The sequence below is a fragment of the Sardina pilchardus genome, chromosome 4, assembly GCF_963854185.1.
Source record: "Sardina pilchardus chromosome 4, fSarPil1.1, whole genome shotgun sequence".
Classification (NCBI taxonomy): domain Eukaryota; kingdom Metazoa; phylum Chordata; class Actinopteri; order Clupeiformes; family Clupeidae; genus Sardina; species Sardina pilchardus.
In genome coordinates, this window is record NC_084997.1 from 1,342,257 (window position 1) to 1,366,319 (window position 24,063).

The window sequence follows — 24,063 nt, forward strand, 5'->3', positions numbered from 1 at the left end:
GAGATCCGGTATTTCCTATGGGAAAATAACATGGGGATTTTGAATTATCGCACCTGTTAAACTCTCGCGGGGAAGACGAAGTCTTAAATACAGACGTTTTCCTGAGCACACTTTTGTCCTCTGCCTTCTTGTGGATACTGTGATCTCCAGTACGTGAAGTCAGCACAAGTCTGCCGCCTTCACATACCGGAGATCACAGTATCCTCTCGAAGGCAGAGGACAAACGTGTGTTCAGGAAAACACCTGAATTTCCTATTTTGTCATCCCCGCCAGAGTTTAACAGGTGTGATAATTCCAAATCCCCATGTTATTTTCCCATAGGAAAAAATCGCCAGATACCGGATCTCCTTACATGGGCAAAGATGGTAGCTTTTTTGTAGGCGAACTTCAGAGGTCTATGGAAGTGTAAATGATCATTTTTGTTAGGTTTGATCTGAAGATGATCTTTGCCAAATTGTTTTTGTATATATTTTTAAATATACAAAATGTTAAACCCCTGTAATGTTAAACTGCATCCTCCATTATTTATTGGACCCACAGCTCAATTCTAGCAGTCAACAAACTGCAGTCAATTGAAGTAATGGAAACACTCTTCAATGAAGTCAAGGTGTCCGCTCCCATAGTCACAACTGGCCAAACAGAGGAGGCAGGCTTGACTGTTGTCTTGGAGGATTGTCTTTCCTTCACGGGTGAGCATGATGATTTTTTTTTTTTTTTTTTTAATTCTTCTGACAGGTAATATGTCATAACATTATTGTTATTACGTTATTGTTTGAAGTGTGAAATTGCTGTGAAATGACAGGACTATGACTATGATTTTGGAAAGAAATAACTTTGAGAAAATGTGTAGACAATGAAAGTAAGTGAAAGTAAAACATTTGTCTTAAGACTAGAAGTGCCGTAGGCAGGGCCGGCCCTAGCCAATTTGGTGCCCTAGGCAAGATTTAGGTAGCGCCCCCTTGCATCACAGTAAATTACACTGCTAGTGTACATACACTCGCAAGACACTGAGCTTTGTCTTGAACATTCTCATATATGAAAATAAAGCAAAGCACATTCAAACTACTTAGAAAGCCGTAAAGAAACAAATACAACAAATAGTGAGCTGAACATATGAAAAACACTTTAAATAGCTTAGAGGGGTTACCAGGTTGTCATCTTTGGGGGGCAACACAAAATGGGTGCAAAAGGTATCAGCACAATCTTTTAGTGCAGGCCCCTTGACAGACACATGGGGCCAATAGCCTATACTACATAGGCTATAACATGTGACAGTTGTTGAACCAGGTGAATACATATAACAGTATGCCTATAGGTTTCCCAGTGCCATTTGTAGTGGTGTTGTAGACTGATAACTCACATTCAATACAATAATAGTTACTTACATAATCATAGATCAGGGGTGTCAAACTCATTTTCACCGAGGGCCACATCAGCCCAATGGTTGCCCTCAAAGGGCCAGATGTAACTTCTAAGATTTGTAGCACCAGCCACAAAATCTTTAGCATCGGTAAAACTTCTAAAATCGAGAAGAGCAAAAGGTATCAGCATGACATGTTCTTTTTTATTATTGTTATGTTTTGTAAAAACAAAACACCACTGTCAGTTCCATACAGTTTGACTTTTCAATGAGGGTCACTGGTCAGTCAGGAAGAGATCATGCCATGGATTCTTTTTTTTTTTTTCATATTTCTGAGTTTTTAGATTCGAGTATATTCAACTTTACTGTCATTGCACGAGTGAAATACCAGTAACGAAATGCAGTTTTACATCTAGCAAGTGATGCAAACGAGTAGGCTAACTGTCATGTCAAAAAGTGCACCCATATGAAATGCGTCACTAGCCTACACCGTTCCATACACATACAGTAGAAGCGAACGGTCCCGGTGGACTTTTTCTTTTAAGTTTTAAAGTTGAAAGGTGTTGTGTGGATTCTATGTTGTTCGTTTTAAACTGAAATAAAAAGGGAAAGCAACAGGGCGATTACTACAAACTTCTAGCATACCTCTGCTTGCCTGATATGAATGCACCTCTTCTCGGTCAGAATAGGCTTATTTTCGCTTTTGACCAAACAATCACTTGCTCGATTAGCAAGGATTTGGAGCTGGATTTTTTGGATAATAGGACTACACACAATTATACATGCCTTTTAAACGTAGACGTAAACGTATCACGTAGTTTAACTTACATCGATTCCCCTCTCAAAGAAGCACACGCACTTCAAACAATCATGCGTTTCACAGGCAGGCTAAACCGAGCGCTCCGTTCGCTAAAATAGTTTAGAATACTGGTCTATTTTGTTTTCACACGTACACGTTGCTATCACATCTGATGTAGCCAGTTGCACTGATCATAGAGGAAGGTGGTTGATGTTGCCTCCCTGTCAGTATCACATGCGTGCATTGTAATGCAGTGTATTGCCTACGCAAAAACTGTATCGGACCTTTTAAGCTCTCGCGGGCCACATACTGTATCAGACCCTTAAAGCTCTCGCGGGCCATATGAAATGACGTGGCGGGCCGCATCTGGCCCGCGGGCCTTGAGTTTGACACCTGTGTCATAGATAATGGGTAGGCTATCTATCTATGAAAATGAAAATAGATAAATACATGATAATAATTGTAATGTTTCACAATTAAAAAATTATATCAAGTCAAGAATTGTAATACTTTCTTGATTTGATTTTGGAGCCCCCCACCACACCAGTGGAGATCAAAGACATTATAAGGCATATAATCCCCCAACAAACTATAATACGTTTGTATCACAAACATTTTGAAAAACATGTTGCCATATTTATACACATTTATACATACAGTATAAGTTAACTATTTCATATTGATTTTTATTTTGACTTGAATTTGACACGATTGCAATATCGACTTCATATTTATCTCTATTTATGTCATTACACTGTAGGTCGAATTCAGTGCCTGTCACTTTAAGAACGTGAGAGTACTGTAATTAGGCTTTAGCCATGGTTTTCGACTAGTCTAAAATAGGCATAATGCAACTGAGGTGAAGTTGGTTGCATAATGCATAGGAATATCTGGAAGCAATGGTTATGTTTTCGATGTAATTCTATATCGTTTAAATAAATGTTCAAAACCAAGTAGAAATGTGCTGCAATTTAAAAACTGGATTACTCTGGAATGGCTTATTGTACAAATGAATGCTTCATATCCTCGTATTTGATAAGGTCTGTCGTTTATTTTGATGTATGGTTTGTCATGTAGGCTATTGAGAGATTCCACTGAGAGTAACAGATGGAATGCAAATGATTACATTTCAAGTAGCCTGAATTCACATTGGTTTTCTCGCGAACCGTTTATTATATCAACTAGTACTTAATACCATCGGAAAGCTAAGACCGTGCTCTGTCAGGTGATATGTATATGCTATCATTGTGGTCAGAACTTGGAATGGATGTGCATTTCGCATTTTTTTTGGCCGTCGCACGCAGTAATGTGCAGAATGTTTTACATTTCATGTAGCATTCACGTTGGTTTTTCTTGCGAAACGTTTATCACAGCAACTAGTAGCCTAGGCCTACATAATACCATAGGAAAGCTAAAATCGTCCTCTGTCACGCCTGTGACTAGAACTTTCTGAGCAATCCGACAGAGAAGTTTTTCGACCAGTCACAGGTAATTTCTCAGGAAGGGGGCGGGGGCGCCTTAGGAAAGAAGGCTATTATTACTAGTGCTTAGTAGGCTTTGCTATGCAGTGAAATTAATGTGGGCTTATTAAGACATTGTAATATCAGTTTTAAGAATAGTGGAAGTTACACTTTTTTCCCCCTCCATTTCTGGCGCCCCCTGGATGTGCGGCGTCCTTAGCATTTGCCTATACTGCCTAAGCGTCGGGCAGGCCCCCGTCCGTAGGCAAGATGTGTTTGATCATATTCACTGAAACCGACAGTATGCTCTGACAGAACAACATAAATCAGTTGGTTTTAGAAAAACACCCGCGCTTCTACCTCCACCTGGAGCCCGTTATATGTTTTGCAAAAATCCATCGCTCCCGGTTCTTCTGGTCCAATAAGGGCAAGGCTGTATGATCATTTGCTGTCCATCACAGATCTGACTGTCCATCACAATTTGTGCACAGACACTAACAAGAACAAACTCGATGGTAGGGTACTCGGTGGTAGCGGGGGAGGGGCATTAGATTGTATACTTTCAAAATGTTTGCTAAATCCCCTCAATCTGCCAGACTTAACAACTGCAGCTTTAAGAGGAGTAGTTAGAAACGTTGGCATTTTTTCCCTCCAGACACGAGTGCATGCCTGAAGCAAATGGACATAGAAAGCATTCCACACTCTTCTCCAGCTCAGTCTGCAGTTGCCAGCAGTAATGCTCCAAGCAACCAGGTCAGTAATAATATGAAATAAATGGTGTTATTGGATTCCAACTTAAAGGGGTCATAGAATGTATACCGATGGTTACGTATGTAACTGGGTTTTGAGTTTTGGATGACTGCCAGCTGCGGTACTTTAAACTCCTGGATCAAGAAAGTCACCTGTCATGTGAGTGACGTCTGCCCCGTCCCCTGCCACAAAAGGCAGGTCAACCCAGGAAGTGACCTCTTCAATCTTCTCGGGAATATTCCGAGTGACTGCCAAGCTCTAGCGGTCAACGTATGCATAAAATAAGATTTAACTATTTGCATTTCAGGAGGACATAGTGAGAAGGTCTGCTGAATCTCAGACTACTATAAATAGTAGTGTGATGACCAGGCCCCAAGATGACCACAAATGCTTGGGTCTCAAAGGACAGGCTGAGACTACCTTGAAGGTAACCGATCTCTCATTTGGTCAACTTCTGAGTGCAGCACCCACTCAGAAATTGTAGCTTGAATGTTTTTCATTCTATTGCTGTAATGTTACTCATAGTTGAAAATATATGGACAACAACACAAAGTATTTAAATCTACTAATACTAAACAGGTTTGTTAACTGATTCAGAAGAATATTTGGCATGCGCCATTGTTGTACAGTAAATTGAATATTCTCTCCCCATCTATTATTGCATTTTGTATTTCCAGGAGGAAGATGATGTTACTGGAATTGAGAAAAATATAAGCCACAGAGACATTGTGTCCAGGTGAATTTCTGTGTTTTTGTTTTATTGTTGTACTTTTTTTTCAGGTTGGTTAGTGGAAAGGAGGGGCTACCTTTTCACGATCATATTTTAAAAAGACACTGAACGATTATTATAAGGAAGTGTCCCCTTATGACTAAGTTGCCAATATCTGATCATGCAAAGATCCCAACATAGCAAAAGCTTATACAGGGATGTTAACCGATGACTGTTTGACCAATGGTTGTCCGTATCCACGTTAACCGATCAAAGTTGTCGCTAGTCGGTTAAAAAGGAAAAAAGTGATCTCTAAATGGCTATTATAAACAGTGGACTAATGTATTCTAAAGATGGTGGAGCGACATCGCAGCAAACATTCAGGCGACCCTACCATTTGTATTTTGAACGACAGATTCTACGCTTACGAGAATACTTTGATTTTTTGGTGGAGATAATTATACATTAATGAGCACATATTTTTGAAAGAAAAAATAGGCTTTTGCTAATTATTATACATAAATTGTCATATACTCTCTCACTCAGCCTAGAATTCTGAGCTGATCAGTAACTCAATGGTAAGTCATCCACGTGCAGCCCAGGAGACCTAGGTTCAAAACCTGCATGCAACATTGCATGCAGTGTTCCCTCTAATTAATCAACAATCCCTGAAAGGCCGTAGTTTACACTGATTTTAGAAAAGCTAAGGGGCATTGTTAGGCACGGCGTGCAAGCAGACGTGGCTTATTGCTTGTCTAAAACAGTTACTACATCTGGCAAGATTTCACAACAAAACCACAGCAACAAGAAATCTAACAATTTATTCACAGATGATCATTCTTCCACCAAGTAATATATTTTCTCTATCTGAACGGTTGTCAAGCAACATTGGGATGTAGCTACTCTAATTTTTGTGTAAATTGTGGTAGAGCATTGCTATAGAACGAAATGCGATGAGGTTGTATTTTCGTGTTGCATTTTGCAATAGCATCGAATGCGATTCAGCCAATCATAATCAAGAACCGGAAGATTTTAGAATTTTGTTTTCAGTAAAAACAAATATAAATTTGTCTGAGTATACTGAGCACATTATCTATATTTTGTTTAGTAGTCTGCTAAACAAAAATGTAATGGTCACATAAATAATTATGTGCTTTGTGCTAGCCTACTAAAATAGAAATATCAAAACAGAGAACTGTATTAGGTTTTATTTTCACAAATCGAAGGCCGCCATAGTTTTTTTTATCATTAGTGGCCACCGTAGAATCAGTCAGCTTTATTGGCCAGGTTTGCATAAACAAACAAGGATTTTGACTCCTGTTAATCTTTGCTCTCAAGTACAACACTCAACAATAACATAAAAATACAAAAGTATGAATAGATAGATAGAATAGGCCACCTTATCTTAGTTACTGCATGCTAAATAAACACCTGTAGCTTATTAGCACAAACAAAATATTGGAAGAATAAGAATACACCTCTTGTGCTAGGCCCTAATAAGGTTAGTCCTATAAGTCAATGTTTTATTGCACGTTCTAACATGATATCGTTCACATACAGTATGATACTAATAAACTGTGAGACTTTATTTTCCGACAGTTAATCTAACATAAATATTACGATATAACACCATAGTTCTTACACATTTTACAGGTATTGTAACTTCCTCTCTCTTTCCCCAGGGTTGAACCTGAGACTGACAGCCTCATTTTAACTGATGCACAAATTCCTTTAGAATCTGTAAACACGGCCCTCTTCATGAAGGTAAATCCTTATAATGCTGAAGTATTAAATCCATGTGATGCACTGTACATCAAATGTGCCTGTTTCAGATTTGGATGCTTACATAACCTTATGTGCTGGATTACTCATGCAGGAGAAACCAGATGAATGGGACATGCAGGCAACCACCCAGACTGAGAACCTGATAGATTTTACAGACTCCACTCCTGTTGTAAGTTTTATACAGTGCCCTCCAAAAGTATTGTAACACATGCTTAAAGAGACCCTATGCAACTTTTTCATAGTCATAAAATCGCTTAGAAATCGTTGTTTTGCTTGACTGACCAGTTTTATCGAAAACAGTAAAATTTCCTCCTGCCCCCAGTGTCCCTATCCGCTATTGCAACCTTGCAGTTTGTTCAGGAGACGATCGTTCCCTGTTCACATCTGGAAGGCTGAGATGCATAAAGAACAAGAAGAACCACGCTTGCAATTTATATATTTATATATAGCCTATATATGTATAAATATGCACACTAAAGCTGTCGGGGAAGCTCTGCTGAGAAATATGCAGGCATAAAAGGAGCGAAAATGAAAAACGAAACCGAAACTTAAGATGAAATCGCCAATCCTGCATAGTTTCTCTTTAAAGTTAAATATAAAATCATCTTTTGGAAATTGATCTTAATGCCTTGTAGAACCTGATAATGTAATAAATCCCCGATAATCTAATAAACAAATGGCACTTGAGTCCATTGAAAATGTAATACAACCTGATAATGTAATAACTTCCCGATAATGTAATAAAGTGCATTTCCCAATAATGTAATAAACTTTTTACTGATAATGTAATAACGTATTGCATTAACGGGAGGTTATTACATTATCAGGTTAGCCTTCATTTCGCAGGTCCTGATAATGTAATAACTCCCCAATATTGTAATAAATTAACAGCAGACCACCCGTAACTGGGGCTCAAGTGGTGATACTGTGTAGGCAACTCTAGCTGGAGAGCTCTGGCGCCACCAACAGGTCAAATTTGAACAGGCATGAATGTTTATTAACTTTTGACCTGTTCATCCATTTTTAACAAACAATGTATCACTGGAATCCTTGGGCCAAGCCGAATTCAATGTATATTTTATGTCTTTTTCAGCCATATTGGATTTTCTGCCATCTTTGATTTTATCAAAAACCTTTGAAAGGCTTCTCTTGACACAAATGTTGTCTAATCTTTCCAAAATGTTGCCCAGATTATTTTTATACCATGACACACGAATGCATTCAACATCTTGAAATTCAAAGGCTTTTAGCTGTGACGGCCTATAAAACTTGCTGTAGATGACGCAAAACAGGAGGTGAGCCTATTTCTCAGCAACCCTTTAACATATCTCAGCCAAATTTGGTATATAGACTCATGACATCATCCTGGGGACCTGTGACCACTAGGGGGCTACATCAGCTTTAAACAAAAAAAAAAAATCAAAACAGCTTGGCTGTGACATCCATCCAAATACGACGCCATGGCCGCAAAACAGGAAGTAAGGTCATTTCTTAGCTATCCTTTAACCCTATGAGCCCGACGGACGCGAAGTGCGTAAAAAAACGCACACATTCTTCTTTGTTACATTGCTCCGCGATTATTAGTCATTAGCGAGATGAGACTTATATTGCACGAAAGAGCAGAACCGGTGCTTTCCAACGAGACTAAACACGATCTGTACGATCAAGTATGAAAATAAAATAAAATCATGAAGTTAAATCAAAGTATATCATATTTACAGTCTATATTGCTCTGCGTTCACCCGCGCATCCAGAACTCTCGCTTGAATTACTCGTGGACCCCGCATTGCACAGACGTGACACACATATCAAATGAAAGAGGAGAATCAGAGCTTTCCATTGATACCAAATGTATCGATCATTTTGTATTATACAATCAGACGAAGTGACAAACAAATAATAATGTCATATAGCTTCGGCTACCATTACTCTCGTTTGATTTACTCCTGAAACCGCCATCAGAAAGATATGGCACGCATGTCAGATGAAAGAGGAGAGCTAGAGCTATCCACAGATACCATATACAACATTCTAGGCCATAAAACAGACGAAGTGACAGCAAAATAATAACTTTATTTAGATACACTTACCCCATGTTTTTGTGTGGCATAATAGCCTATGTTCATAATCCAACGTTATCATATGTTTCTCTATGGCAAGTCACATTCATAATACTGTTTTGAGATCCTAGCAAACTCCTGTATGGTATCCAATTCAAGACTCACACTGCATCCAAATTTAATGACAAATAAACACTTTTTTGCCTTTACTTTGTTCATTGCAATGCAGTAAAAAATATTATAGAGAATCATCATCTGTGCACGTCATGTGTGCTACCACGCAAACAAGTCAGGTCAGATCAGCTAGTGTCACAAATATGGAGCGCAAAAAGTGTCAAAGAGTCATTTCTCAGCACTAAATAAAAATTGCCATTTATTTCCGGAAGGCACACACCACATATTTCAGTAAATTGCTCAGCCCCAACGTATACCTCCACCATGGTTCTTATATTGCCTTTTTCAGGACAGTCAGGCCTACACAACCATGCAAGTCATGTCGAGCTGTCAGCTTGCTGTGGTGAGATACACGTCGAAATGTAAGAATTTGTATAGTACGCTTTTCAATATTGTATTATTTAAAATTCTAAATCAAATCAATGCAAGTATTTATACATTATATTGTGGCAGATCTGGGTAGACTGGGCTGAAATAAAAAATATGTAGCATGTGTGAATGGCACTTACAATTACCAGGATAAATGCTTCTGACTAAAGGTAGTGAAAATGCCCTTAAAACAGCTTAGGACTCATAGGGTTAACATGTCATAATCAAACATGGTACATAGATTCATGAGATCATCTGATCATATGCTTGTCACTTTACTTATAACCGTAGGCTACATGCATGGAGAAGATCGCATTTTGTAACATTGTAACAATGGATGGTCAGATATGCGATAGGGCAGTGAGGGTGATTCATTGTAACCATCGACTAGTAAGCCTAGCTCCGCAAAATAAGTTTCTAGCAACTTATATAGATCTCGGTATGCATGTTCATGTTAATTCAGAGATAGGCATAGACTACCGTAGGCTACTGTGCGTCAAGCTATATGACAGCATTTTATCATGTGGTGAATTAATGACTAATGTCAGTTTAACATGTCAGAACTTTTGATCAGCGTTTAAAGTGCATGCCGCGAATAAATAAACTCGACTGACTGAATCCCTTATATTTGTTGGCAAGTGTTAAAGGAGAATTCCCTGACATTTAAAACGAGACATCGAGAACTTTGAAAAAGCACTGGTTGTTTACTTACATGACTGTTTATTCAGGCAGTCACTTTCGAAAGTTTAGCGGTAGCAGCCATCTTGAATCTAGTCACGTGACTGATTCGTGACTGGTTCACGTAATCGCTATGTCTATGCGTGCACTAGTCATGAATCAGTCACGTGACTAAATTCAAGATGGCTGCGACCGGTAAACTTTCGAAAGTGACTGCCTGAATAAACAGTCATGTAAGTAAACAACCAGTGCTTTTTCAAAGTTCTCGATGTCTCGTTTTAAATGTCAGGGCCCTCAGAAGTCTACCAATAAAGTGTGGAGCTACTTTGAGCCTCATTAATGGTGTAAAACAGTGATTTATTTGCACGGCACGGCGATGCCCGAGGCACAAACGTTAAAAACCTGATTTACTATTGCTGAGCTACCGCCGGGTTTCGGAGAACAGCTGACAGGTCGAGATCAGCTCTGAGACAATCGCTCACACTCGGTATCATATTTCAACACACTTTAAGTCAATATCACACCGGAATTCTCCTTTAAGATGTAGGCTAAGCAACTATTGATCAGGACTCCAGCTGTGGCACAACTGGTTGAGGCATCTATACCGCACGCTGGCGACCGGGGTTCGAAACCCACTCCACGAACCTCTCCGGAACCCATAAAGACAAAAGGCGTTTTTTATGGAAAAACTGAAAGATTTTCTCAGTTTTGCGATTTTTTTTATGTTTGCGATGTCTGCTGAAAGGAAAAGTTAATATATGAATTCGTGGTTCAGCGCACACACACACACATTTTTACATTTACATAAGGCTCAAATGTCTGTCGAGACGAGAGAGAGGGGGGAGGGAGCCAGTCGTCCTCGATGCCGCATATAGGTATGCTATAATGTTTAGTGAACTGGTTAGACGAGTGTGGGGGAGGGGGAATGATCGCACAAGACAATTGCTCTCCATGATATGGATAGTCTCACAGACGGCTGTCGATTTTTAAATGTAGCCCACTACATCACTTGCGAAATCGGACGTGGCACATAGCCTAATTATTAGGCTACTGGATTTAATATAGCAAGTCCATAGACTTTGTTCATCCTATATTATATGCTTTTAAAATGAAATGTGCTGCGGGGAAGCATTGGGGAAGTCAGTTTAGATTGTCCTGTAACAATTTGCCTCTTATTATAATCAAGAGTATACTGCCACTACGCACATAATTAGCCTGGCACGCCCTCCCAGTGACGTAACACCTTCGGCTTTTCTTGTCTCTGGTCTGGTCAACTGCTAATCGGGAAGGATTTCTGAGTTCTCGAAAACTGCGGAACTGCCCCCTTTTGGTCGAGAACCAATCAACTTTGAGCAGCCCCAACTGCTCTGGGTAGAGGCGTGTTCAAGGCAGAGGAAAGAGTGTTGTTATTGGTTTAAACTCGGCAAACCGCTTTCTGACATCGACCAGTAGCAAATCGAGGCACTTAAAGGAGCCGGGTCAACCAGCGCTTGGAGAAACCGTGTTGGCACAGGCTCTTGGTCAGACTAAAGTCTCGCAGAGCCTTTGAAAGTCGATGGTAATCAGGCTAGCACATAATAGCCTATATAAGGTTACGGGCGGATGCGAGCAACCCCATGCAAAAGAAGGCCTTAAGTTAACGGACAGAAGGCCTGTTTACATGTCAAACATGCATTAAATCTAAGAAACGAAAAACACAAATATCACACTGTATTGTGTTGTAAACAGTTAATGAGTTCGTGGCCACTAGTGCGCAACTGCATCGCGCAGTGAGCTGAAGGAGGACCGACACTTATTAACACAAAGCTTTGTAAAGCACCAACAACCACCCCTCAAAGTTCATTGTCCATAAGTCCAAACAATAAGTATACAAATCCGACAATCCAAAACGATAACGAGATCTCCCAGAAACGAAAAACAAGTTTGTTGAGTAGCCTAGTCCTTCCAACAACCTCAGCTTTTGCGTTAGATAAAAGGCATGTCCTGCTGTATTCCAATGAGAAAAAATCAGGTAGGTTAAGGGTCACGGTAATGCAGCATGCAGGAATATCTCTCTCTAGCCGTTTACTGACTGCACAGATAGCCGGCGATGCACGGGCTTTTAGCCGGCTAGTCCCGATTGTACTCACTGATAGCCGGCTAATCGCCGAGGTGATTTACGCTGCCAATTGTCCTCCCCTGAGGGTACACATATTCCCGGGGCGACTGCAGTGAGCACGCGAGACGGTTATGCGGCGGCTAGCTGAGACATGGGCGGAGCTGTCAACAACGAGAGTTGTGCACACACTGCTGAAAGACTTAAAATCAGCAAACAGCTGACTGACTGTATGCTGAGCACAGCTGTCAGATCATCATCATACTGTTCACATATTAACACTGGTCCTTGTGGTCCATCTAGCACACTGTTCTTTCAAATGTCAATTAAATCGCCAAACATCTCAGCATTTATTTATTAATTGCTAACATATTGGGAAAACATAGCCTATCCTGCTTTATCTACAGCCAGGATAAATTAGCTAGACCTTGGCTAGCTTGCTCAAATAACCATTGACAACGTATTTCGTTAAAGCATGTAGGCTAGGCCTGTATCATACCCACCCTAAGGTTTAAGAAACATAACAACATGGTCCAATTTTAGTTTAATGCATTTTTCTGAATTGGAGAGGTCTCCTTATGAGGGTAGGCTCTGCATTTTAAATGGCTAATCGCTAATCGCTAATTAGCATCGTTGGTTTAAACTTTGCAGAGCTGTTTTGTTGTTATCACAAAAATACTGATTGTAACTGCTGTTAGGAAGACAGTTTGGAACCTGGCAGACGTGAGGCAGTGAAAGGTATGATGCATAGTCCAAGCGGAATGAGTGGAGAGTTGATATTGTGACGAGGCAAGAATTACTCTGTTAGGAAATGTTTATTACCAGATGAATATGAGGAATGACATTACATGGAAGTGGCCTGTTTAAGATCCCCGGGCCGTGGCTATATCCCACAACATGGGTGGCATCCCGTAACATAAACCCCTTATCCCACAACACATCAGCTGACTAGTCTAGTACACCTATATAATGCGTAACCGTCAACTATCTTATGACAACAGGCTGCTTAACCATCTTAGCCGTAGGCTACATTTCCCCCTTGCATGAACGTAACACAAGCATATCCGAGCCGCGCTACAATATTGTGTCACATCGAGCTAGCAAGTCTAGCTAGCCACAAACAACAGTGCATACCAGACTGTATAGAACAGGTGCATACTGCATAGGCTACTAATGACACTTTTTTACGGTCAGTGAATAGCACCGAGTGAAAATCAATGTTTGCTTTATATCTAGTGACAGTGGTGATGTCGTCAGTTTGGATAAGTAGAGTAAACTTGTCAGAAGATCTAGAAATATCAAACGGAGGAGCAGAGAACTTGACAGAGAGCTGCACCACTGTTTTGAGAATGACAGTCACGAGACTTCGACGCCTATGTTGTTGTACGTCACTGTTCAACTTCACACCCATTTCTTACATGTTTACGCCTACACCGAGGCGGCTTTGGAATATCGCGCCTCTTGTCCTCACTGACCTAGCCGGGGAATGGCCGGTTAAACCTAGCCGCGGATGAGGCGGCGTTCAGTCAGTTAACGGCTTCTCTCTCTCTCTCTCTCTCTCTCTCTCTCTATATATATATATATATATATATATATATATATATATGTATGTATAACGCACAAAACTTTGTTAAGCCAGCTCCATACATAACAATAGCTGCCGCGTGCTCTCCCCGGCCTCCATTTAAACTAAGTGCAATCCAGAGAGGGTTATGCTCATTTTTGTAGGCTTCACCTCACCGGCAAGCACGCACGCAAATGCTGGTTTTGCACATCTACAATATAGGCTGATTGGCCAGGCTATATATAATAGGCTTAGGACTGTATTTTGCCTTTGTGCAACTTTAGTTCTGCTCAATCTAAATTATTGTCAGTAAGGATAGGTCATATTACCAAATGGCGAACCTCGAAAATTATTTAGGATATAGAGCCGTGTCCATTACGCACTACAGTTATTTTTTAGGCTATTGTTTTATTTGAGTGTTTTTGTCTACCATGGCAAACATAGTTGAAAGGTTCGCTCTAAACGTATGTATCTCCAATCGGCTTTCACAATCAGCTACAGCTGCGCCGATGATCACCATGAAAACTTGCAATGTCTATACAGAACTGCTCTCACTTCCCCGAGTCGCGAACGCAACATGCACAACAATATACCGATATTTAACACATATATCTCCAGCTCTCAAAACCGATGAGGTCCAGATCTCAGTGGCCTAGCTGCCTACAGCCATGCATAGTAAGCCTAATGATAGCCTAACAGTTATGACATTAATAGCCTATTAATGACCTCATGTCGGAATGGCACGTTGTTTGAAAAAAAAAAGTTAAATACCGCCGAGTGGGGGTATGTCGGAATGAACAGCGGATACCAGCTGGGTTGTAAAACATTCGAAAACTCTGCAACTGCAATCTGACATGCCGAGCGTCTGTTCAATACGGAAGAAAACTTTAACTTATATTACTTAGCCTATATATTTCTTATAATGAAACGTGAAGAAAAAATACGAGGACTGACCATCTCATTTCTACATTTGATTGGTAGCATGTTTGTAGCGTGCCAGTTTACCCATCCCCTACATCAAAACAACTTAGAATCAATCAAAGAATCAGCTGTGTCGGCGTTAGGCTGTAGGCGATTTTCTATAACCATTTTCATTCATTTCAACAATGGTTTATTGAAACGTCGTTTGATTAATTTCGCCAGCCATCACCTTCATTTTATATTCAATTATTTTTATTGAGTTTCACAAACAAGTGCATATATTGATCCAGTAAGAACATGAGCATGAATCAGAATGCATTCAAAATCAGTGAATCACAAGTGGCACAAATTTGCACACATAATGAAATAATACCTATGCAATACAGATAGGTAGAAAAACAAGCACATACAATAGTAATAATAATAATAATTATAATAATAACTAGAAAATGTAATTCCATGGAAGGAATTACCATTGCATGTAAATGCAAAAAGGTTACTGACATAATTGTATTAGGCCTATAGTTAAAAAGACAACTAGGCTACACAGACGAATAGATAAATAACAATAACCCAATTACAATTCCACTGAAATTAGGCTACTTGGAAAGTCACATTTAAAAAGTGATTTATGAAAATGCATCAAAATTGTGGATAGGCCTATAGGCTATTTTGGAAAATAACTCTTCATTTATTAGAATTTGAAAAGACTGAAATGAAGTTGCCAACTTCAAACGAGTTGCAAGACCTGACACTTTAGTGGTGAAACGACTGGTAGGATAGCTTAGCCTTCAAGCAGGTTAAAAGTAGGCATGGAATACGGAATACAATCTCATTCTCAAACAACGCCAATCAACGATGATGCAGCAACAGGTAGGATATCTAGCAAATGTAACTTTAGCTTACAGTAGGCCTAGGATATTTTATGTAGGCTAGCTGCTACACATTTTACAGGATGAGCTAGTATGTTCTTCGAAGTGTGTTCAGGTGCGTGATTGTCCTAATAGGAATGTACAATAAGCTTAGGTTTTTAATTTGTGAATGATACCGAAAGCTTTAAATGATTGCCTGGCTGGCAAGTCTAACGACTAGCTTGCTAAACCCTGTTCGCCTTGCAGCCTACCCCGACGTTAAACGTTAGCCTGGAGCAAGTTTGGTTGTCGTTAGCTAAGTAAATACAGCGTTTACATTGACGTTAGGTTAGATTGTCTTTAGGTTAGATTGTCTTTAGTTGTTGATAACGTTACCGAGAGCAAACCGGTTAGGCTACTGTAACGATATAAACAAATCAAGTAAGGAGTAGCCTAACAGGAGACAAGACGACAACGTCCTGGATTACAGTGGCAAGGTAGAATGTTTTCACAGCTGTAGACGTAACGTAACATTCACGTTTAGCCTGGTTTAGCGCAGTGGTGATGCCATGGCTTTGGATCAGACTCAGAGATCCTTGATTACTGACAGCTGAGCACTGACGTAACAATTAGTCTTTGCCGCCAAAGGGTCTCAATGTAAACTCTATGGGAATTTTAAACTTTTTTATCGTAAATATCTCAAAAAGTATAAAGTTCACAAATGTGAAAAATACATAGAACAAATCTCCGTTACAAGACCTGTGTATGAGTGTTTGAATGACGTCAAACGGTTCAGTGGTTTTAGAGCCTTTGATCGTTGATTTTGGTCGGAAGCAGAATAATTATCCCGATAATAATAAGAAGAACAGTGATAACAGTACATTGCATTTAACATGCAATGTAATAATAATACGCTAGAAATGAAAATGAAGACAGAGACAGAAAGAGAAGACAGAGTTAAAAACAGAAAAAAGAGAAGAAAAAAAAACAGAGAGGTGGGAAGGAGGGGGGAGGTGGAAGGCTGTTAATTGATGAGATTGGCTGAGGGGAAGGAGTTACAGAAGTAGTCTAAGAAGGGCTGCCATATCCTGTTGTATTTCTGACATGAACCTCTGCTACTGCATCTGAGTTGCTCTAGTTTAAGGTGTGCCATGACATCCTTGGCCCATTGGCCATATGATGGTGGGAATCTGTCCTTCCACTTTAGAAGGATGAGCCGGCGGGCAAGAAGTAATGCAAAGGCCACAGCTCGTGCCTGCCCATTCGGGAGGGGTAACTCTCTCGGGACAACACCAAAAATGGCGACCATAGGATTTGGTGACATGTCCTGGCCACACATCTGAGACAATGCATTAAATATTGAGGACCAAAAGGGGACAATTGCTTGGCATGAGAAAAACATATGAGATAATGTGGCAGGGGCATTGGAGCATCTTTGGCAGGTGGGGTCTGTGCCTGGGTATATTCTGGCGAGCTTGCTTCTGCAGAGATGTAAACGGTGTAGAACTTTAAATTGAAGTAGGCCGTGTCTCACACAGATTGAAGACTTGTGTATGTTCTCAATTGCTATCTCCCATGTTTCATCTGAAATGTCTGACTGTAATTCTGATTCCCATGCAGTTTTAACATGATTAAGAGAGGGGCTGTGAATACCTTGAATTATAGTATATAGTTTGGAGACACACCCTGGTAAAAGAGGATTGAGACAGATGCAGTTATGCACAGGGCTGTTTGGTGGAGCTGAAGGAAAGGATGTAAAATGCGTCCGTGCAAAGTCACGAATTTGCAAATATCTAAAAAAGTGTGTATTTGGTATGCCATATTCCTTGACAAGATAGCCAAAGGAGGCAAATACCCCTTCATGGAAAAGGTCGACGACGCATTTCAGCCCTTTCTCAGACCAGAAGTTAAATGCAGAATCAAGAAGGGCAGGTTTAAAATTAGGATTACGGGCTATAGGGATCAATGAGATAGTATGTTTGTATCCAAAATGAACTCTAAACTGCGACCATATTCGAAGGGAGTTGCTGACGACTGGATTGTTTGAGTACCATTTCCTACTGAGTGGCAATGGAGAGCAGAGTAGTGCGGCGGGGTCCACTGGCCCACATGCTTGTCGTTCCATATCACACCAGTCAGGGCCACGTCCATCCCCGAAGGAGGACATCCAAAATGTGACTTTATGGATATTGGCAGCCCAGTAGTAATGCAGGAAATTAGGTAATGAAAGACCACCGTCTGGTTTAGATTTTTCAAGAAGTGATTTACGAATGCGTGGAATTTTCTTGTTCCAGATAAACGTGCTAATATGTTTGTCTAATTCCTTAAAGAAAGACTTTGGTATAAAAGTGGGGATTGTGTTAAAATAATATAATAATCTGGGCATGATAACCATCTTTATGGAGTTGATTCTTCCTGCCAGCGATATAGGAAGAGATTCCCAGCGTTTAAGATCATCTTTAGCCTTCTCCAGAGCTGGTCTGAGATTCTTTTTAAATAAGTCTGCATACTTTCTCGTCACACACACACCTAAATACGTAAAAGAGTCAGTAGCTACTTTGAAAGGCAGTTGTGTAAGAGAGAGCCTGGTTGCACTAGCGTTGGGAAAAGCAAGCTTTTGGTTAAATTAATTTTATAGCCTGACACCATACCAAATGAATGAATTAAATCCAGAGCCACAGGGATAGAAGTGAGGGGATCTGAACAATACAAAATCATATCGTCCGCATACAGAGACACTTTGTGAACAATGCCTCCTCGCTCAATACCCAGAAAATCGCCCCTCTCTCGGATAGCTACCGCCAGCGGTTCTATGGCTAAGTCAAACAAGAGGGGGGATAAAGGACAGCCCTGTCTCGTGCCCCTCTGCAGGGGAAAATATTTAGAGATAATGCCGTTAGTACGGACTGCTGCTTGTGGTGCGGAGTAGAGGACCTTTATCCAGGAGACAAAGCCAGAGCTAAAGCCAAATTTACTAAGCGCAGTGAATAGGTAGTCAAATTCAATTCGATCAAATGCTTTGTGTGCATCAAGTGAAACAACAACCTCCGGTGTGGGCCCTGAGTCCGAATAGATGATATTGTACAGGCGGCGAAGATTCCCAAAAGATTGTCTCCCTCTTATAAAACCTGTTTGATCAGGGTGGATAATTTTCTGGAGTACGACTTCCAAACGTAGAGCTAGAACCTTAGCCAGAATTTTGTTGTCACAGCAAATCAAGCTAACAGGCCTATATGAGTCACACAAGGTAGGGTCCCTACCATTTTTCAAGAGGACTGAAATTACTGCCTGAGACATAGTGGGTGGTAATGTGCCCTGCTGAAGAGCCTCAGCAAAGACCTTGCATAGCACTGGTGAAAGTTGATTTGAGAATTTTTTATAAAATTCTATAGGGAAGCCGTCAGGCCCAGGGGCCTTGCCACTTTTCATCAATGTGATTGCCTGATTGATCTCAATCTCAGATATGTCCCCATCTAAGGATGATGCTTCTTCTGGGCTCAGTGTTGGAAGTTCGAGAGACTGAAAAAAGCTGGATGTGCACAAATCATCAGGGGTTTCTGAAGAGTATAAATTTTCATAAAATGTCTTAAATTGATTATTAATGGCCATCTGGTCAGAAGTAGTGTTCCCATTAGATACGGTGACTTCAGCTATTAGGCTATCTGCAGCAGACTGCCTCAATTGGTGGCAGAGTAGCTTACTGGCCCGTTCGCCATGCTCATAGTGGGTCATACGCGACCTCTGATAAAGATCCTGAACATATGCAGATGCTAAAGAGTCAAATTCTGTCTGTAGGATGATACGTTCCTTGTAAAGGTCAGCCGATGGTGTGGCCGTATTTCTCTGATCAATATCTAGGATAGAATTTACTAGTTCAGTCATGCGTTTTGATCTATCCCTGTTGGCACTGGCAGTGTATGATATAATTTGACCTCGAAGGTAAGCCTTCATAGCCTCCCATACGGTCCCTACGCTTGTCTCAGATGGCATATTAATTTTCAGGAAAACATCAATGTTTGTCGAGACAAACTGAATAAAATTTTCGTCAGATAAAAAACGCTGGTTAAATCGCCAATTTCGGTGTGGGGGTACATGATCTGGAAAGCAGAGCTGTAACACTACTGGACTGTGATCTGAAATTACTATACTCTCGTAATCAGTAGATTTCAAGATGGAGAGTAGATTTTTGTCAAGCAGAAAATAATCTATCCTAGAGTAAGATTGGTGTGCTGGAGAGAAAAAAGAAAAATGTTTAGTTGTAGGATTTTTAAATCGCCATGGATCCACGATCCCATAAGTCCCTATGAAAGAATTGATAACTCTGGCAGAATTTGACAGTGACCTAGAGGAGGCCGCCGAACGATCAAGAGAACTATGTAGAACACAGTTCCAATCCCCAGACAAGATTAAACGGTGGGAATTCAAGTCAGGCAGTACCGCAAAGAATCTTTTAAGAAAATCGGCATCGTCCCAGTTAGGGGCATAGACACATGCCAACACCACCGGTACATTGTATTAGAGGCCCTGCACAACAACATATCTCCCACCGGAATCAGCGATAACATTAGACTGAACAAACTGCACCTGTCTGCGTATCAATATTGCGGCCCCTCTACATTTAGCCTGGAATTTAGAATGGAAAATTTGAGAAAAACCATCCCGCTTAAGTCTAGTATGGTCTTTCTGGCAGAGGTGTGTCTCCTGTAAATATACAATATCAGCGCTCAGCTTTTTTTAGTGGGCAAAAACCTTACTTCGCTTCACAGGATGGTTGAGGCCCTTAACATTCCAGCTTACAATGTTAGTGACAGCATTGCCCAATCGGTCTGACTTCTTCATGGTGGCCTAAGCAGCATAACGCATTGAGCCTTCCGTTGCAGGGAGGGGGGAAAGGAGAGAAGTGTGAGGGGGTAAAGAAACATGACTGAAAGAGACGAACAGTACAACACAAAATACACCACATACAATCAGAAACATCACAACACTGTATAAGACCATTAAACGAGTCAGTCTGAACCACCAACCCATAACCCAAAACGGCATAATGCAAACCCAGCCGGTCTCCCTCCAATAGAGAGACTGCAACCCACTCCCGATAACACTCGTAACTACAAGTGAACAGCTTACCTAGCGAGACTGAGCCTCGCCAGAACCTTTTGTAATGTTATTATTAATTATGCATATTAGCTAGCTTATTTAGAGTTTACCATCGAAATGTAGATAGACCACAATACATTCAAAAATCAAACAGAAAATCCTATTAAGTAAAGTTAGAAAAATCAGCATTCAGCTGCCTGGGTGTATTCAGAAATTGAGTAACGTTATGACCATGTAGTTAGCTCTGGCTAACTAAGCGGAAAGTTGTCCCGCACCCAGACAGCAGAAGTAGCAACATGAAACCATTTGCAATTGCAAATATTCCGATTTAACTACATGAACCACGTTAGCTCAGGGGCTACTAACGTCAGCAACCGGTCGATAGGACAAAAACAAGTATAGGATGTTTGAATATGACCGAGTTCAAATTAGTTAGCTGTAACCCCCTGCAGCCATTCGAATTAGCTACAGCGAGAGGGATACAAACGTTACCTCAGCTATTCTGCGTAGCCCCAGGCAGACGCGAAGCAAAGTCCCTCGCCTTGATCGGATCCGCAAAGCTGTGCCGTTGGCCGTCAGACTTGGTGGTAATCTGCAACACCGCTGGGTACCTCAGCCTGTACTCGACTCCACCGCAGCTCTTGAGGATGCCCTTAACTTCTCTAAAAGCGTTTCGTTGCTTCAGCACAGTCTGCGTGTAGTCAGGGTGAACTCTGATTTTATCTCCGTCCGGTGTTATCAGTTCCTTAGCTTTGGCTGCTTTGCGAAGTATTGCCTCTTTTTCCTGGTAGTAGTGACATTTAATCACGAAAGCTCGAGGTGGCTGGTCGTCTCCAGGGCGGTCACGCAAGGTCCGATGAGACCTGTCGAGCGTTGGGTAGTTGTCCAGGCCCAGCGTGTCACGTAGCAACCCTGCCATGAACTCCAACGGTGTTTTCCCCGCTTCCCGCTTCTCCCTCACCCCGGTGATCCGGAGATTACACCTCCTTGACCTAGCCTCAAGGTCTTCGTTTTTATCCGACAGTACTTTAATGTCCCGTTTCAACTTCTGAACATCCTCATCTAGTTTGCAGATGGTATCGGAGTGATTGTTGCACGCTGTGTGCATACTCTCCACTTCATCCTCCAGTGCCTTGGTCCGACTGCTAACTTGTTCGATGCTACCTTTTAGCTCCTCTCGTAGAATAGAATAGAATAGAATATATACTTTTTTGATCCCGTGAGGGAAATTCAGTTCTCTGCATTTAACCTAATTTAACCGAATTAGTGAACACACAGCACACAGTGAACACACAGTGAGGTGAATCACACAACCCAGAGCAGTGAGCTGCCTGCCCAACCAGCGGCGCTCGGGGAGCAGTGAGGGGTTAGGTGCCTTGCTCAAGGGCACTTCAGCCATGGTGGACTGGTCGGGGATCGAACCGGCAACCCTCCGGTTACAAGCCCGGTGCGCTAACCAGTACACCACGGCTGCCCACAAGGTAGCAGGGTAATTTCCCGTTTCAGCTCCAAAGACTGAATCTTAGTGTTCTCATCCATCTTCTTAAGCAAGTCGTCCTTAAGACACTGGATAGCCTGCAGAACACTGGCGTTTGATGAGTCGCTGTTGCTGGTGTCTTGGTCGGTGTTAGCATTGGCGCCATTTCTAGCCTTAGCACTCAGTGCAGCAGACCGCTTTTGCTGAGATGAAGCCATTGTTAGAAGACGAAAAAAGTCTAGCGGGCGTTAAAAAAAGAAAAATAATACTGTGGTAAAGCCGAACTAGACGTAAAGAATGAGATGGTATACTGTAGTTAACATTGACTCATCAAAATATAGCTAATATATACAAAATGTACAGGTCTGACGAGGAGCTCAAGAAAGTGCGACCTCACTCGGCACCGCTCATACCGGAACTCCATCACCTTCATTTTAATGATTAAATGAGATTAAGGAGTCGACTATTGACAGATATGCGGTCTTCATCATTAAATGCAGTTGAAATGCGAGTTGAAACTTTCTGCCACCTGGTGGTTGTTTGGGTACATTGCCTTAGCCTCGAAAAAAATCGGCTTGACCGCCTGCGGGATCTCTTCGGGAGTCCCGCGGGAAAAGATGCATTCTCAACCCGTACCCACTGTATGTTCTCTGCCGTCACTGTCACTCCAATATCAGATCACACACACACACACACGCAGGCACACACTCACACACACACACACATGCGCGCGCGCTCGCGCACACACACACACACACTCGCACACACACACGCACACATACACACACATGCACACACACACAAGCACACACACAGATACACCCACAGAGAGAAAGAGAGAACACAAACAGAATACACACAGAATACACACAGAAAACACACACACACACACACACACACACACACACACACACACACACACACACACACACACACAGACAGACACACAGACACAGAGAGAGATAGAAAGACAGAGAACACACACAGAATACTCACAGAACATGCACATACACACACATGCAAACACACACGGGCACACAGAAACGCACCCACGCACACACACACACACACACACACACACACACACACACACAGGCTATTGTACATCACACACACACGTGTGTGTGTGTGTGTGTGTGTGTGTGTGTGTGTGTGTGTGTGTGTGTGTGTGTGTGTGTGTGTGTGTGTGCACTGTGCATCTGTTTGTGTGTGTGTGAGGTGTGTGTGTGCACACTGTGCATCTGTGTGTGTGTGTGTGTGTGTGTGTGTGTGTGAGGTGTGTGTATGTGTACTGTGTATCTGTGTGTGTGTTTGTGTGTGTGTGAGGGTGTGTGTGAGGGTGTGTGTGTGCATGCGTGTGGGCGTGTTTGTGCATGTGTTTGTGTGTGTGTGTGTGTGAGTGTGTGTGTGTGTGTGTTTGTGTGTGTGTTCCTGCATGTTTGTGTGTGTGTGTGTGTGTGTATGACCGTAGCATCCAGCACCCAGAGCAACCCTTCGCTTAATACCACCATCTATAGGCTGATGGGTATACAGTCCTGAATGTACACACAAATCCATTTATTTTATAGTCCCCCATGGATGAAATTCCACAAAACTTGGCATACTCCCAGAGGATGTCAGGTTAATCGTACACTTGAAATTTGGTGCAGTTCATAACATCTCATCTGAAGATAGGGGGCAATTAAAGCAATATTACATTGCATTTTCAATTTTTACCATGGGGGTGCAAATTACAAATGACTGGTTATAAGCTAAGTTGATGCAGGCTCTTGAGACCAACATACCATAAACATTTTGTCATCCTCGGTGCCACGGTTCAAGTAGTTATGTATGCGCGGGGGTGGAGTGACCCCTGGGGACGAAACAAAATATTTCCGTGAAACTACTGGGTAGAAGTTTCTACTTCTACTTGGG

At 41.5% G+C, this 24,063-nt stretch overlaps 1 protein-coding gene across 4 annotated transcripts in view; it reads left to right on the forward strand.

The window, feature by feature from the left end:
• Window positions 1–24,063, forward strand: part of epb41l5 (erythrocyte membrane protein band 4.1 like 5) — a 225,250-nt gene that overhangs the window by 178,812 nt on the left and 22,375 nt on the right. For all 4 annotated transcript variants that reach the window (XR_009938816.1, XR_009938817.1, XM_062533706.1 and 1 more), the window contains exons 17-22: window positions 541–689; window positions 4,275–4,372; window positions 4,677–4,796; window positions 5,047–5,105; window positions 6,761–6,842; window positions 6,955–7,032. Coding sequence is in view for 2 of the 4 variants with exons in the window: in XM_062533706.1 (XP_062389690.1) it covers window positions 541–689; window positions 4,275–4,372; window positions 4,677–4,796; window positions 5,047–5,105; window positions 6,761–6,842; window positions 6,955–7,032 (586 nt within the window). In the remaining 2 variants the exon portion in view is untranslated. The remainder of the gene's footprint in view (window positions 1–540; window positions 690–4,274; window positions 4,373–4,676; window positions 4,797–5,046; window positions 5,106–6,760; window positions 6,843–6,954; window positions 7,033–24,063) is intronic.